General features: G+C 44.0%; 2 protein-coding genes across 2 annotated transcripts in view; both read right to left on the bottom strand.

The window, feature by feature from the left end:
• Positions 1–16,492, bottom strand: part of LOC133445683 (E3 ubiquitin-protein ligase TRIM21-like) — a 39,625-nt gene extending 23,133 nt beyond the window's left edge. Inside the window, exon 1 of the mRNA XM_061723034.1 lies at positions 16,403–16,492. The gene's annotated coding sequence lies outside the window, so the exon portion shown is untranslated. The remainder of the gene's footprint in view (positions 1–16,402) is intronic.
• LOC133445676 (E3 ubiquitin-protein ligase TRIM21-like) lies at positions 12,592–16,488 on the bottom strand. The gene is made up of 2 exons (XM_061723021.1): positions 16,403–16,488; positions 12,592–16,105 (listed from the first exon to the last, which is right to left on the bottom strand). The coding sequence occupies exon 2, from the start codon at positions 16,096–16,098 to the stop codon at positions 14,455–14,457; it is 1,644 nt and encodes a 547-aa protein (XP_061579005.1). The 5' UTR covers positions 16,099–16,105; positions 16,403–16,488; the 3' UTR covers positions 12,592–14,454.
• Positions 16,493–16,646: the final 154 nt, after the last annotated feature.

Genomic DNA, 16,646 nt, shown 5'->3' on the forward strand with positions numbered 1-16,646 from the left:
GCCACTTTATCCCTCGTTGTAGCATAACACTTCGAATTTTGTCCTGATTTCAATTCATTTTCCGCTCCAATGAAATTTGTGCCATTATGTGATCTTAAAGATAAAACTTGACCTCTTCGACAGATAAATCTTCGCAATGCATGGATGCAGGAGCCTGTGTCCAGTGTATGTGCAACTTCGAAATGTACTGCACTGCTTGTCATGCAGGTGAAGATTACACCATACCTTTTAACAATACTTCGTCCTCTCTTGATCTCCATAGGACCTTTTTTAATTAATCGTCAGACATCGTCAGACATCCAAGATGGCAGCAGGTCTGAATGTAAGGTCTGAATTTTAATGTTTAAAGTCATTGGATGTCTTTTATTGCGGGATGTTTAGTAAGTTATTCTTTACTCTCCCATTTTGAGATCTCTCAAGTTTATTTTTTACATACTGTGTGAAGCCTGGACCCTTGGTTTGCTTCAGCTCTGTTTGAGGCCGGGTTTTTTTTTTTTTTTTACCTTTGGACATTGTGAAACCTGGGCCCTTGCTTTGCTGCGGCTCCAGATTGAGGCCTGATTTTGCCTCTGGACTGCCTCTGAACAGTTGGAAGTTGCAGCTAGCTTCAACCAGCCCGGCAGCAGCAGCTAGCCATCACTAGCTCTACGGCAAGCAGCCATCACCGGCCTCACTGCAGCCAGCTTCAACCAGCCCTGCAGCAGCTAGCCTCCACCAGCCCTGCAGCAGCTAGCTTCAACCAGCCCTGCAGCAGCTAGCCTCCACCAGCCCTGCAGCAGCTAGCTTCAACCAGCCCTGCAGCAGCTAGCCTCCACCAGCCCTGCAGCAGCTAGCTTCAACAGACCCTGCAGCAGCTAGCCTCCACCAGCCCTGCAGCAGCTAGCCTCTACTAGCCCTGCAGCAGCTAGCCTCCACCAGCCCTGCAGCAGCTAGCTTCAACCAGCCCTGCAGCAGCTAGCCTCCACCAGCCCTGCAGCAGCTAGCTTCAACAGACCCTGCAGCAGCTAGCCTCCACCAGCCCTGCAGCAGCTGGTCTTCCTTTACACATCTTGGGTCAGATGTTGCTTTTTGCTTATTGGATCTGCGTTCATTTCACACATTGTTGTCAACAAACCAGTGAAAGGAGTTTCAATTCAATTCAAATGTATTTGCATAGCGTCTAACACCACAAAAGTTGTCTCTAGGTGCTTTCCAGAGACCCAGAACATGAACATAAACATAAACATAAACCCCCGAGCAATTATTACATAAACAATGGCAGGTAAAAACTCCCATAGTGGGAGAAAAGCCTTAAGCCAAACAGTGGCAAGAAAAAGCTCCCCTTTAGGAGGAAGAAACCTTGAGCAGGACCAGGCTCATAAGGGGGGAACCTCCTGCCGAAGGCCAGACTGGGGGAGTCGGGGACGTCAGCAGCACACAGCAGACATCCACACAGGCAGGTGGAAGCAGCAGTGGGATGACCGGGGGGGGGGGGGGGGGGGGGGGGGGGGGGGGACTGCAGGCAGGTGGAAGCAGCAGCGGGATGACCGGGGGGGGGGCCAGAACGCAGCTCCTGAAGCGCCTGCAAACAAGCACAAAAGACAAAAAAGAGGGGGCCAGCACAAGAAACTATAGGAACGATGGACAAAAATGATGGCTATGAGATAATTATAATAAATAAAAATGGAAAAGGAGAAGAGAAGAAAGGAAGAGGAGAAGAGAGGAGAAGAGAAGAAGGGTGAGAGGCACCGCCCAGTGAATCATGTTGAGTCTTGTTAGTTTATTTCTGTTTCTTCTGCTGGATGGGGCTTGAACATCAGAGAGAAGAACCTGCCGCTCACTTAAAACGTGTCTTTTTGAAGGGTTTCACTTCATCCCTTAATCTCTCAGTCAGCTGCCTTGCTTCTTCATCCATCTGGTCTTTGCTCACAGTTCTTATTGCTGGAGATATTTTCTCTACACAGGAATGAAATGCCTTTATATGATTTTATTAGTGGCAGACAGTTTTTTGAAAGGTATCTTGCTGGTCTTCCTTTACACATCTTGGGTCAGATGTTGCTTTTTGATTATTGGATCTGCGTTCATTTCACACCATGTTGTCAACAAACCATTGAAAGGAGTCTCTCATGATCTTTATCACAGTTCTCCGTACAGATGTTGCATCTTCTGTGATGAAGCTCACATCATTTGATCCATATTCAGCAGGTAATGTTTTAGAGTCGTCAAGCTTGACTTTCTTGCAAGTTTCTTCAACATTAGTTAGACCCTCCAGAAAAACGTGTGCAAAAATCCTTGATTCTGCGGGCTAAAATCCTTGATTCTGCGGGCTAAAATCCTTGATTCTGCGATTAAATGTGCAGGTTTTTTATGTGCTTTTATGCGGTGAAATTGCGGAATATGCTGGAAGTTGCGGAATATGCGGGAAGTCGTGGAATATGCGGAAAGTTGCAAAATATGCGAAATATGCAGGAAGTTCCGGATTCGGCGCTGAGCTCTTCCCTCTTAAATTCAGCGGGCTGTCTCGTCTGATCTGAGGTCGTAGGCGGAAAAAAAAAGGATAGCACGGTTGGAGAGGAGAGGGGCGGTCGCAGCCCGGGGGCCGGCCGTCTCTCTCCCTCCAGCCCGCGGCTCAGTGCTCGGGTGATTGCCGGGCACACCGGCGCGACGAGGGGGACGAGACAGAGCTCCGTCACCCCACGCGTCCGCCGCCAAGATCCCCCAAGTGGATGGGAGCTCCGCCTCCGCCGGCCCTCGCAGGCGCAGTGGTACGCGGTCAGCGCGGAGACCTGAGTCCACCGGCAGCCGCGGAGACGGCACTCCCTGTACCTCTCACCCCCGAGGGTGAGAGCTGCTGTTTGGGGGGTGGCGGTTTTCTGCGAGGGGTGCGGAGATCCCCGGGCGGGTCCCGCACGTCGCGACCGGGCGTCCCGATATGTCACTCACAACACTTCCCCCTTTTTCCAAACTTTATGCGAAAATGTGCGACGATGATGCGGTGAAATCAAGCGAGCCCCGCATAATTCGCATATTCAGCGCGGACATATGCAATATTAACCCCAGTAAAAGTGATTTTTCTGCACCAGACATTGAAATCCACGGAAGGTCTGTAAATCCATGGACAGCCGTGAAATCCGCGAAAAATCCCGCGATCACGGAATCGCGGATTCCTGGAGGGTCTAATTAGTTGCTTTTCTTTTATTGGAGCTGCCTTCATTTGATCCATTGTTGTTGACAACAAACCATTCAGAGGCGTCTCTCCGGATCTTTATCACAGTTCTCTGTACAGATGTTGCATCTTTGATGGAGCTCACATCGTTTGATCCATATTTAGGAGGTAATGGTTTAGAGTCATCGTGCTTGACTTTCTTGCAAGTTCCTTCTCCAGATGTCGCTTTTCTTTTATTGGAGCTGCCTTCATTTGATCCATTGTTGACAACAAACCATTTAGAACTGTCTTTCTTGACTCGAATCACAGCTGGTGGCCCTTCCTCTTGATTGAATCTGGGTCCATGTGCTTTGTCTCTACCTGCCACTTTTTTAGTTTTCCCAGAAGCTGTGATGTTTTCTCGTTTCTGCAGAGCTGCGACTCTGACACTCACCTCATTGGTGGTTTTCTCCTTAAAGCTGGCTGCTGGTGCTGCTGGTTTGTGACAGCTGCTACCATAGCTACCAGAGGTTCCAGCCTTTTCCTTTTCACGTTTAACTAAAGTCCACTTTCTTTTATTAAAGTGACACACTGTCATTAAAATCTTTGCTGAGATCATATAACGTTGATCATCAGCAAGAAGAAGGTGTTTCATAGTGATGAACTCATGGTCAAGAGCTTCAATTGGGGTGATCCGTTTTCGTGGATTAATTGCAAACATCTGCTTCAGGAGACTGATGAAAGCTTTCGTGTCTTCACGACAAACAGGGTTCATTGTTCGTGGCTGCATTTCCATCAGTTGATCCAGAGAAAACATATTTGAAGAAAGACCACCATAGTTTTTAACCTTCTGTCCTGTTATCTGTGAGTATTGTTTAGGAGATTTCAACCACCACGCACAACGAGAATCCTTCTTGACCAGATTAAAGTAGCGACGGGTGTTGGCTGCCTTGTCCAGAAAATCATCGTCAGGTTGACCGTTCAGTTGCACCATCACCCTCATGGCCTCATATTCACTTTCCGTTTGATACAAGTGTTGTCCGAGGTACAAAAAGGCCAAGACACAGCCGAGGGGCCACATATCGACGCCTTCATCCAAGGTGGGATGTTCTAGTAGGACTTCTGGGGCCCTGTAAGAAAGGTTTTGAACAATCCCTTTCTTCCACAGGTTCGATGTCCCAGCCGCAAGACCAAAGTCTATCAGCTTCACCTTGAAGGGCTGTGAATGATGGTCAGTGTTGGGTGTATAATCTCTCCGGTCAAAATGTCCGGTGAAAATACTCACTGGTGCTGCGGGACTAGAGTCCCCGGGAGTACCGCGGATGGCGAGCCCCGGCAGACCCCCGGCGGAGGTACGTGCCGAGCCTCGGTGCCGGGAGCCGGGAGGAAGCGGAGCCGGGAGCCAGGAGTCAATTGACGGGACTTATTTTATTTTAAATACTCTGTTTTTCAATAAAAATACTATTGAATGACTTGCAAATTAATGAATGAATGAATGAATGACTTGAAATCATATTAGGAACAATAAATCAGATGGAATGTCTATTTGTAAGGAAAGATTGTAACTATTTCAGTTTCAAGACACCATTCATAATATTGAAATCGATCACATTCAACATCATCATAGTTTTTTACCATGTTAATCTTTCTTATATATTGACATCTACTTCTCCATATGAACTTAAAATTAACTGTATTTATTGTTTCGTCATTCTTGTTGAGATGGGTAAGGAGAATGCCGGATAAATTAGTCTGGACAGACTATCCATTTTTGATAATAAGCAATAATAATAAGATGAAATAGTCCTTTATTACTCCCTCAATGGGGAAACTCACGTAGCAGCAACACACACATACAGGGAAGGGGGTAAAAAAGTAATATAAACAAGTAATACAAATTAATAAAGAGTAATAATAATAATAATAATGCTGTGGTTTATATATCGCCCTTCAAGGCACCCAGAGTTTTACAGAGATCATTATTCATTCATACACATCCTCCCGGTAGCTCCGTCTGTAGCCACAGCTGCCCTGCAGACTGACGGAAGCGTGGCTGCCATATCGCACCAAACGGCCCCTCCGACCACCACCAACATTCATACACACTCAAACACATTCACACAATGTTATAATCTCCTACATCATCCAATATTGTCCTGTAAACTTGTTCGTTTTTCTAATCTGCTACCGCTGCTGCTGCTACTACTTCTCTCATATATATATATATATATATATATATATATATATATATATATGTTTTATATATATATATATATATATATATATATATATATATATGTATATGTATATATATATATATATATATATATATATATATATATATATATATATATATATGTATATGTATGTATATATATAGTTTACAAGCAGCGATTTGAAAATGATACAACACACACATTATTTATATATATATATATATATATATATATATATATATATATATATATATATATATATATATATATATATATATAATGTAAGTGTTGTACTTGACTTGTTCTTTTTTTAAATCAACTTTTTATTCTAATAATAATAATAATAATAATACATTTTATTTATATAGAGCTTTTCTGGGCACTCAAAGACGCTTTACATTAAAACAAAACACAAAATACAAATTACAATTACACAGGACAGTACAAAAGGACACAACATGAGACACGACATTAATCACACATTAAAAGCAGTTCTGTAAAGGTGAGTTTTGAGATGGGATTTGAATGCTGTGAGGTCTGTACAGTCACGGATGTTTTTGGGGAGGGAGTTCCAGAGGGTGGGTGCAGCGATGGAGAAGGCCCTGTCGCCCCAGGTCCGGTGCTTGGTTCTGACTGGAAGGGACAGGAGGTTGGCGTCAGAGGAGCGGAGGCTGCGGGAGGGAGTGTAGCGGTGGAGCAGGTCGGTGAGGTAGCAGGGGGCCTGGTTGTGGAGGGCTTTGTGGGTGAGGAGAAGGATTTTGAAATGGATCCGTTGAGGGATGGGGAGCCAGTGGAGCTTCTGGAGGACTGGGGTGATGTGGTCTCTGGAGCGGGTGTGGGTGAGCAGGCGGGCGGCAGAGTTTTGAATATATTGGAGTTTATTGAGGACCTTGGAAGTTGAACCGTAGAGGATGCTATTGCAGTAGTCGAGTCTTGAGGTGATGAAGGCGTGGATCAAGGTTTCAGCGGTAGAGAAGGAGAGTGATGGACGGAGACGGGCAATATTTTTCAGGTGGAAGAAAGCAGTCCTTGTGATGTGGTTGACATGGTGTTGGAAGGAGAGGTTACTGTCCAGGATAACTCCGAGGTTGCGGATGTGAGTGGAGGGAGACAGAATGGAGTTGTCCATGGTGAGGGTGAAGTTGTGAGCGGTTTTGGTGAGGGATTTTGGGCCGATGATGAGCATGTCCGATTTGTTGTAGTTGAGTTGGAGGAAGTTCGAGTGCATCCATGACTTGATTTCGGCGAGGCAGTTGGTCAGGGTAGAGTGGGTTGCAGAGGTGAGGGATTTGGTGGAGATGTACAGTTGGACGTCGTCGGCGTAGCAGTGGAAGTGGAGGCGGTGGCGGCGGATGATGTTGCCAAGGGGGAGCATGTAGAGGATGAAGAGTAGAGGACCAAGCACCGAACCCTGGGGGACGCCTTGTGACAGAGGGGCAGTGGAGGAGGAGCAGTTGTTGATGCTGATGAATTGATGTCTGTTGGTGAGATAGGATTTTAACCAGGAGAGGGCGGATCCGGTGATGTAGAGAGATGATTCCAGGCGGGAGAGGAGGATGGTGTGGCTGATGGTGTCGAAGGCTGCTGTGAGGTCCAGGAGAAGGAGAATGCTGAGGTTGCCGGAGTCGGAGGAGAGAAGGAGGTCGTTGGTGACTTTGATGAGGGCTGTTTCTGTGCTGTGACGTGAGCGGAAACCAGATTGAAATGTTTCAAACAGATCATTGGAGGTGAAGTGGGTCTTGAGCTGAGTGGCGACGGCGCGTTCCAGAATTTCTTTGACAGGAAAGGGAGGTTGGAAATGGGCCGGAAGTTGTTCATGGTGTCAGGGTTGAGTCCGGGTTTTTTGAGGATGGGGGTGACAGCTGCCAGTTTGAGGGTGTCCGGGACTGATCCAGAGCTGAAGGAGGAGTTGACGATGTTGATGATGAGTGGGGAGATGGCTGGGAGACAGTTTTTTATAAATGTGGATGGGATGGGGTCCAGAGCACAGGAAGAGGTTTTCATGCCCATCATGACAGTGGAAAGAGACGGTGAAGACATGGGAGAGAAGTGAGACAGGGGCTGAGTGGTGGAGGGGGGGTAAACAGGTGGGGAGGTGGAGGGGGTGGAGGAGGTGGTCAGGTTACTGTAGATGGTCTGGATTTTGGATTGAAAAAATGAGAGGAAGTCGTTGCACTTAGAGACTGTGAAGGAGTTGGAGATGTTGTCACTGGGTTTGAGAAGTTTGTTGATTGTGGAGAAGAGAGCCTTTGGGTTGGAGGAGTCGGAATGGATGATGTTGGAGAAGTAGGTGGAGCGAGCTGAGTTGAGGGCATCCTTGTATTGGTGGAGATGATCAGCGTAGGCGAGTTGGTGAACAGTTAATCCAGATTTCTTGCAGAGTCGCTCGAGTTGACGTTTACGGGATTTCATTTTGTGGAGTTCAGGGGTGTACCAGGGTGCTGAGCGTGCGAAAGAGACTGTTTTGGTTTTGATGGGAGCCAGTTGATCAAGACAGGAGGAGAGTGTATGATTGTAGTAATCCACGAGGTCCGAGGGGTTGTCGGGTGACGGGGGAGGGGAGGCGGACATCTGAGTGGCGAGAGAGGCTGAGAGGGCAGAGGGGGAGATGGATCTGATGTTGCGGAAGGATATTTTGCGTGCTTCTTTGGGAGTGGGGATGGGGATGTTGATGTCCATGATGATTGCCAGGTGATCAGACACGTGGAGGTTGAGGCTGGAGAGCTGATTTATTGTGAGGCCGGTGGAGCAGACGAGATCGAGGGTGTGGCCGCGGGCGTGAGTGGGGAAGTCGACGTGTTGAGTGAAGTTGAGGCAGTGTAGCAGGTCCAGGAATTCAGCAGCAGGTTTACAGTTAGGATCGTTGATGTGGAAGTTGAAATCACCCAGGAGGAGAACAGAGGGAGAGATGGAGCAGAGCTGGGTCAGAAAATCTGAGAGATCCGAGAGAAAGGAGGGGTTTGGTTTGGGGGGGGCGATAAATGACGGCGGTGACAAGAGGAGTGGGGCCAGGTAGTTTGAAGGCAGTGTGTTCGAATGAAGGAATGACAGGAATGGGGATGGAGGTTGCTTTAATGTCCTTTCTGTATATTGCTGCAACACCGCCCCCCCGCCCCTCAGCACGAGCTTGTTCCATGTAGGTGAAGTTGGGGGGAGTGGCCTGATTTAGTGAGAAATAGTCCAGGGGTTTGTGCCAGGTTTCTGTTAGACAGAGGAAATCCAGATTATTGTCCGTTATAAATTCATTCAGCAGCAGGCTTTTGTTGTTGAGTGAGCGGGTGTTGAACAGAGCCAGTTTCAGGTGGTGTTGCTTGGTGATTGGCTGAGAGGACTGAGGAAGTGGACGGAGATTGGACAGATTCACATGCTGCTTGTTGTGATGACGTAACGAAGTTGCGGGACGGCAGGAGGACCAGAAGGAAGGAATGGAGTTTGGCGACGTGAAGTTGTAGGAAAACATGCGTCCTGAGCGGCTGTGTGGAGGATGGTTTTGCCAGAGTGGACCAGGTGTCGGGCGCGGGTGGTGGGCCGCGGTGGAGTGGAGCGGCGGCATGGTCCCGGTCGAGAGCGGTAGCTGGAAGCTAACGAGAGCTAGCGTCGAGGAGCCGAGGGTCCGGGTGTAGAGGAGCGATGAGAACCCCAGGAATATCCACAGGATTAGCCACAGCATGCTACATCCAGCAGGTAAGCTTGTTGAGGTGGAGATGGTGGTGGCTGAGGACGGAAAACAGCGGTGACCAGTAACGAGTAATGGCAGAGTAGCGAGCAGCTAGCTAGTTGCTTTAGCCGGTGGTTCAGAGCAAAACTTACTCGCGAGGGCTCCAAGAGGAGCCCGCAGCGGAGAGAAGACAGTTGCGGTGTACACGGGAGAAGTAAAAGTTGTATCAAAACTTACCGGCAGAGGCCCAAATACTGGGCCTGCTGCGTTGGAAATGCTTCGGTAAGTTTGACGTGAGCGGGTGCCAGGGATACACAGACCACGGTTCTGCTGCGGTGTCAGGAGGACCGGAGGTTCTGCTGCGGTGTCAGGAGGACCAGAGGTTCTGCTGCGGTGTCAGGAGGACCAGAGGTGGTATGGAAGTGAGACAAAGACCTGAAAACAAGGAGGGTTTTCAGATGATATCAGCCCCAGATGAATTAGCACTCCAGCCTTAGTTCAGTGCCTTCTTCTCAGCCTCCCTGGGAAAGTCTACGCCAGGGACATTCTCCAAATATAAACTAGAAAAACAAACATACAAAGAAAAAAGATCAAAAACAAGGGAAAAGCATGAACAACAATGCTGAACATAACAATGAAAAAGTAATGAACAATGACTGTGGGATCAGCATCAGACTCCCACTGGCCATCTTGATCTCTGGGGGGGTCAGACTTAAAAAAGGCTCCCACTGGCCATCATGATCTCAGCCTTCAGTCTGGTCATGCTCTTTCCTTCCAGGATTTTGATCATTATCTGAAAAACAGTTAAATGATCCAATCATACTCTAACGTGTGCACTGTTTTGGTTTTATGTTTTCCAAAGGAATAAAATATTGACCACCTAATAATTTCCTTCCATTTCCCAAGGAAGCTCTATTGACCATCTTACCTCTGGGAGCATCAAATCAAAGACAAAATCCAGCAGTCTAATCTCCCCTCTCTTTATTCTTGCTCCTATACCTGTGACCTCCTCAATCACCCTCAGTAGCACAAAGATCTATTGAAAATAAAAGTACAAATCAATAAATTCATCTTTTATATGTTATATATCTGTGAACACACCTATACATGACAGATGGCATTTACATTTACCCGTTGGTCACTCAAATTCATCATACTCTAAAAGTAACTTAAAATGGAGCTTTTCAAAATCAAGACTGTAACATCAGAGACAAATACAGACTACAGAGTTTTGCTTTATTCAGGAAAAAAAAAACAGTCCAGCAGTTCTCACTCGTTCCATCATCAGATATTGTAGGATCAATCACACTTGCAGACAGATGTTACACTTAGATCACATGATGTTACATTTGACTGGAAAATCTCAAATGTTCCTTTAAAAAGAGGAGGATCAAAAAACAGGTAAATTATAATTTTTCCTTTATAATCCATATTTTTAAATTACAAATGTTTGTCTCAACCCACAAAGGTATTTTTTTAAATACTGAATGATCTGCAATCAATCAGATATCTTCCTTGTTTCAGCCAATCACAAGAACGCACCCCATGCCCCCATTAAGCCTTTCAAACCGCGCTGATGTGAATTTCAGTCAGTTCAAAATGGCTTCCAGCAAGGACAGTGGAGCGTTAACTGAAACGTCTAATTTAACTACTACTACTTAATCCCCTAGTTTGTTATGAGAAGTGTTTAATGTTAATTATCTTTAATATTTAATTGTGCAACTACCAATACAAGCCAGGGAGCTAAGCTCGTGAGCTACACTGGTAGAGTTGCCACCCGTCCCGTAAAATACGGAATTGTCCTTTATTTGAGAAAAAAATGTTGCGTCCCGTATTGAACTAATACGGGACGCGATTTGTCCCGTATTTTCATTAACGCCCCATACACACGTCTGTCACACACACATCAACACTAAATTCAACAATAATGAACAAAATAAAACACAGGAGACATTAAGGCCAGCAAAATCTTTGTGGCGGGACAACAGGACCTGCTGCGCTCTGTCCCATATCTTTATATGTTATTATTATTATTATTATTATTATTATTATTATTATTATTATTATTATTATTATTATTATTATTATTATTATTATTATTATATGTGTGTGCCAGACAGCGGGGAGGACTCGGGCTTCACCTCCAGGTAGGGGTTGGGAATTGGGAATTAAAAGTTGCGTTCCGTATTGAACCAATATGGACATATATTATGCTCTTATTTATTGATGTCATAATATACAGATGAAGGTCGGAAAATTTCAATATATTGCAAAACGTAATTCGGAGTAAATTTAACTAAAGGTGAAACAAATATATTATTTCCCACTACATTCAAAGTGAGATATTTCAAGCCTTTATTTGTTATGATTTTGGTGATTATGGCTCAGTTTATGAAAACCCCAAACAAAAAATAAATTAGAGAATATTTTATGAAATCAATAAACAGTTCCATCATCAAAATGATAACAAATAAAGGTTTAACATATCTTGCTTTGCATGTAATAAGACTAGGTAATATATTAGTTTCACCTTTTAAGTTGAATTATTGAAATAAATTAACTTTTACACCATATTCTAGTTGAATTATTGAAATAACTTAACTTTTACACCATATTCTAGTTGAATTATTGAAATTTAATCAAAGCATTGTGTTTTTCATATTTTTATGCAGTTTAGAAGTTTTGGGGCTTTTTTTTGGCTCCTGCGCTGCTGAAATCGGGGCGTCCCTTATTTCTATTTCTGAAAGGTGGCAACCCTATACGCTGGTGCTTCTTCATGTCAAGAGGTTCAGGCTAGTATCTTTCCATAAAGTTGAATTTCTTGTGAATGAAGTGCCTGACAGGGTCTGTCGCCCTGAGCCGAGGTAGCAGGTCACTCCTTTGTGCAGTTATTGGTCCGGGAGCTGTCCTCGTCCCCAGGTAGAGGAAGAGAGAGTAGCAGTCAGCCTGAAGGTACTGTTGTTGTAGACTATCATTTTTCCTTTATAATCCATATTTTTTAATTACAAATGTTTGTCATTGTATATTGTTACAAATCATTCTGAATCACCAGTCTTTAAAAATGATCAAAGTAATTCATCTATTCATTTATATCACATTTTTCACTAAAAGTTGTTAAATTTGAATAAAAGTCTTTAAATGATAATCTAACGCAAGCAGAGATTTATATAAATGGATTCAGAAAACTGTGCACCAGTGAAACGTCCTGTACGTTTGTGAATATTGACATTATTCTAGCTCCACAGACAGGGATCAGTAATTACGGTGCAGCTTCAGTGATGCCTTCAGGTCGCCTCGGAAAACAGTAAAAACATGTTCTGCTGGTGTCTGGTTACTCTCAGCTAAAAATTTAAATCACAGTTGTTAATTTAACATGAATTTCTAGTCAAAACAGTTGATATTCATACAGGTTTTAACCCCTGTAAAACCAACTATCTAACATAATGAATCAACATTGTAATCTGATTACAATTGGTAAATCAATCCAACACTCGCTGACTTTAAAAGCAACTTAAAATGGATCTTTTCAAAATCAAGACTGTAACATCAGAGACAAACACAGATTACAGGGTTCAGCTTTATTCAGGAGAAAATTCAACAATCCAGCAGTTTTTACCCATTCCATCATCAGATATTGTAGGATGATTCACACTTGCAAATTTTTTTATTATTATCTCAAATGTTCTCAATCTCAAAGAAGAGGAACAAAAAACAGGAAAAAGGTAGAAGTACAACATACAAATGTAATAATATGATCCAGGGGTGATTCTAGGATCAGAGCTTTAGGCGTGCTGAGCACTCAGATTTCGCTGGCCGGCGAGGCAAAATAAACTTAAATAAACTACTGTTTTGTACATTTTAACACAAGCTTGGACCATCATTCCCACATTTGTGAAAGAAAAGCATGGAGAGAGAGATAGATACTTTCTTTCAAATTGTTATCGTTTCATTGTCCATTGCTTATCATCATCAAAAAAAAGAAACATCTATCTTAATTTCAGGATCCTGTCAATGGAAATGATAATAACGTCTCCATGACATTGCCCCAGTTTAGGGGTAAGTTGATCTGCATCTGGGGGTAAATTGACCCATTTTCTATTTCCCAGTTGAAACCTTGAGAGGCGGAGTATGTTTGGTGTCCTGGAATGCCCTTAATTCAACTTTTCATATTAATTATGCTCATGTATTATGCTTGTTTCATGTATTATGCCTGCTTTTGAATTAGGACATTTTCAGGCCAAGAGGTGGAATGAAGGAAGAAAAAATAAGTTTTGTGTCCTGAAAGGTCCTTGATTCTCAAAACAGTCATATCAACTATGCACCTGCTGTTTAGTATTATTGTAAACTGTGAGAGAAGCGCTTGTTCACACGGGAGAACTCCCATGTGAATCAAGACTTAGACTTAGCATGAGAACTGGCAGGCGGGGGTTGAAGGGGCAACCCCCTCCGCGAGATGTCGTATAAAGATGGGGGGCAGCCGGAAGTTCAGCAGAGTCAGCTGCGGGTTTGTGCACGACGCCGAGCTAGGGTTGATGGCTGCTCTGCCTGGACTGTTCCGGCTCTCCAGTCTTCTGTGTTAAGGTAAGAGTTTAGGCCAAGCCCGTCTGTTGTTTTGTCATTTGCGGGGGATAACTTGACACAGAGTTATCCTAGCAAAGGGCAGTTGTGTGTGAGTCTTTTGTTTGCACTGCTTGTTTGCTAATAAATGTATTCATTATAGTGAAAGCGAGTGTGTGTCTGATTCACTTTTGCACAGCCGACCGCTCTCGAACCAGAGATTTCTCCCAAAACAAACCTGAAGAATAATTTGTCTGAATCTTAAAAGGTAACTTAACAATATTTAACAAACAAAATTCAAGTGTATTATTCAGAATATGTTAAAAGAAAAGGTGAAATAACTCCACATTACACACAGAAAAATACAACTTAACTGAAACTTACAAAAACAAAACTTATTATTATTATTGTTAAGGTATTATAATAATATTAAGGTATTATCAAAGAATAATTGGACCAGAGCACGTTTTTGATCAAATTTAAGTGCAATTCATGGTGGATGACCCTTGACACCAAACAAGTAGGTGCATTCTTATTTGTGGTCTGTAAGATCCTTCTCTGTCTCCTGACATTAATATAAAAAAATTATAATAAAAATACTAAAAAACGTCCTCTCTCTGCTCTATTTAATAGTAATATTAATATAATAATCTATATAAAATATTGAATCATTTATATCGAATAAATTATATAGATTGATCCAAATTACATCATTCTAATTGAATATTTGGTTGCAATGAGAAATGAAGTCACAGCATGTGATCATACACTCCTACCTGGATCTTTTTTTCTAAAAAACCTCTGTATGTCAATAATAAGGCCTTCTGTCTGTCCACACACACACACACACACACACACAATGAACATTCAGAGTTGATGAAAATTCATTTCATCGAAGATCAGACAGTTTGATTGACAGGACAGATGATCAGAGGAGCAGAGTTTTTACCTCCATCATTGAGTTGAGGACTGAAATACGGGTGGAGTTTCTCCCTGAAGGAGCAGCCAGTAAAGGAGTAGATAAGTGCTGCAGTATCTACATCATGAAAGGAGACCAGACCCTCCTCATAATCCACAAACACCCCCAACTTCTCAGGAGGAGAACTGAGATGGAGACGGACTGGAGGACCAGCAAGAGCTCTGTACTCGTTTACATTTCTCAGCCAAACAATCCAGTAACCATTCTGAGGTTTCAGTGTGATTGTTCCCTTCCTGTTGGCCGACTCTCTGGCCACTCCTAAAGTCCATTCAGTCTTTCCTTTAACCTGAACCTCAAAGTAAAATCTGCCTGAAGAGAAACTCTGTTTTCCTAAAACACAAGGACATGGAGAGAATCTCTCTGGATTATCTGGAAGATTCTTCCCCACATTACAACATTGAACTTGTTTTCCATCATCAGACAGGATGAGCCAGGAATTTGCTGTATCAGGATCAAGAGTCACATCAGCTTCAAACTGCTGGATCCTCCTCAGCTCAGCTTCAAGCAGCTTCTTCATCTTTTCTCTGAGGTTCTTCTCCAGCTGGTCCACAGCTCTCACCACAGTCCCCTCATATGAAGGTGGATGGACTCTGACCTCTGTCCAGTTCTTGGTCGGTGGAGCATCTTCCAGGGATGAGAATCTTTGGAGGAGGTGGAGGTGATCTTCAGAGCGTGAGAGCTGCTCCACCTCAGAGCTCCTCTTCTTCAGCTCACAGATTTCCTGTTCCAGATCTTTGATGAAGTCTTCAGCCTGTTTCTCTGCAGTTTTCTGTTTGTCTTCCATCTCCTTCATGAACTCCTTCAGACGTCTCTCAACAGACTCCTTCAGATCAGTGAAGACCTGAACACCTTCTGCTTTCTCTCTGTCTGCAGCATCGTTACTGATCTTCAGAGACTCTTTGAACTCCTGAATCTTCAGTCGTCTCTTCTGGATCATCTGCTGAATCTCAGCCTCTGTCTTCTCCAGCTCTGCCTTCTTTCCTTCATATTCTTCTCTCAGAGGAACAAACTCATGATTCTTGTGGTCTAAAACAGAGCAGAGCATGCAGACACATGTCTGGTCGGTCTTACAGAACAGCTCCAGAGGTTTATCGTGCTTCGTACAAATCCTGTCCTCCAGGTTCTCCACAGGCTCCACCAGCTGATGTCTTTTCAGACCTGACATTGTCAGATGAGGCTCCAGGTGAGTCTCACAGTAGGACAGCAGACACACCAGGCAGGACTTCAGGGCCTTCAGTCTGGTTCCAGTGCAGACGTCACAGGGAACTTCTCCTGGTTCTGCAGCTTGTTGCTCTGAGCTGCTGCTGCTGGATTTCTGTTGAGCTTCACGTCTGAACTCAGAAACCATCTCTCTGAATAAGGTGTTGACTTCCAGGTCAGGTCTTCTGGTGAACAACTTTTGACATATGGGACACTTGTAGAGAACATTATCATCCCAGAAATGAGTGATGCAGGTTTTACAGAAGTTGTGTCCACATGGTGTGCTGACTGGATCAGTGAACACATCCAGACAGATGGAGCACAGGAACTGATCTGCAGATCTCAGGTTGCTGCCAGCAGACATGTTGGATCTCTGGAAACAAAAGTGAAAGTTTGGAACATCAAAGCTGCAATAATGAAATGAAGAAGAGAAAAACAACAAGAGAGAAGGAAACGGATGGAACAAAGAACGTCATTAATCCTCAGAGAAAAGACCTGTCTGACAATAAAAAGAGCAACGTTTCATCAACATAAGTTTAGATTATTACATGTAATGTCATGACTCCAGAATAATGAACTATTCCATGTGAATCATTTTCCTCTAAACTGAGTGGAAGTTTTGTCGTCCTGCTGACAGAAACACAGTAAATGTTTTCTTCTGGACTCACCAGTGTTTCAGAGACTCTGCTGTGTTGTGGAGGAAAACCCGATGGACTCGCTTGGATCTTCTTTCAGAGACGAACAGGAATCTTCTGGACTGGATTTCTGCTCCGTCACACTTGAACTCTCCTGCTTCCTCCCTCTGCTCTGGTTCCTTCCTCTGATTTACAGGATTATTGTCAAACAGCAGAGTTGATGTGATGAATAAGACGGTGTAATGACAATTTCCAAAAAGTTTTCCTATTTCCAAAG

Source organism: Cololabis saira, chromosome 1 (assembly GCF_033807715.1).
Source record: "Cololabis saira isolate AMF1-May2022 chromosome 1, fColSai1.1, whole genome shotgun sequence".
NCBI lineage: Eukaryota > Metazoa > Chordata > Actinopteri > Beloniformes > Belonidae > Cololabis > Cololabis saira.

Bases quoted from the DNA above. Each gene is read 5' to 3' on its own strand.
- LOC133445676 (XM_061723021.1), bottom strand. From the start codon at position 16,098: ATGTCTGCTGGCAGCAACCTGAGATCTGCAGATCAGTTCCTGTGCTCC.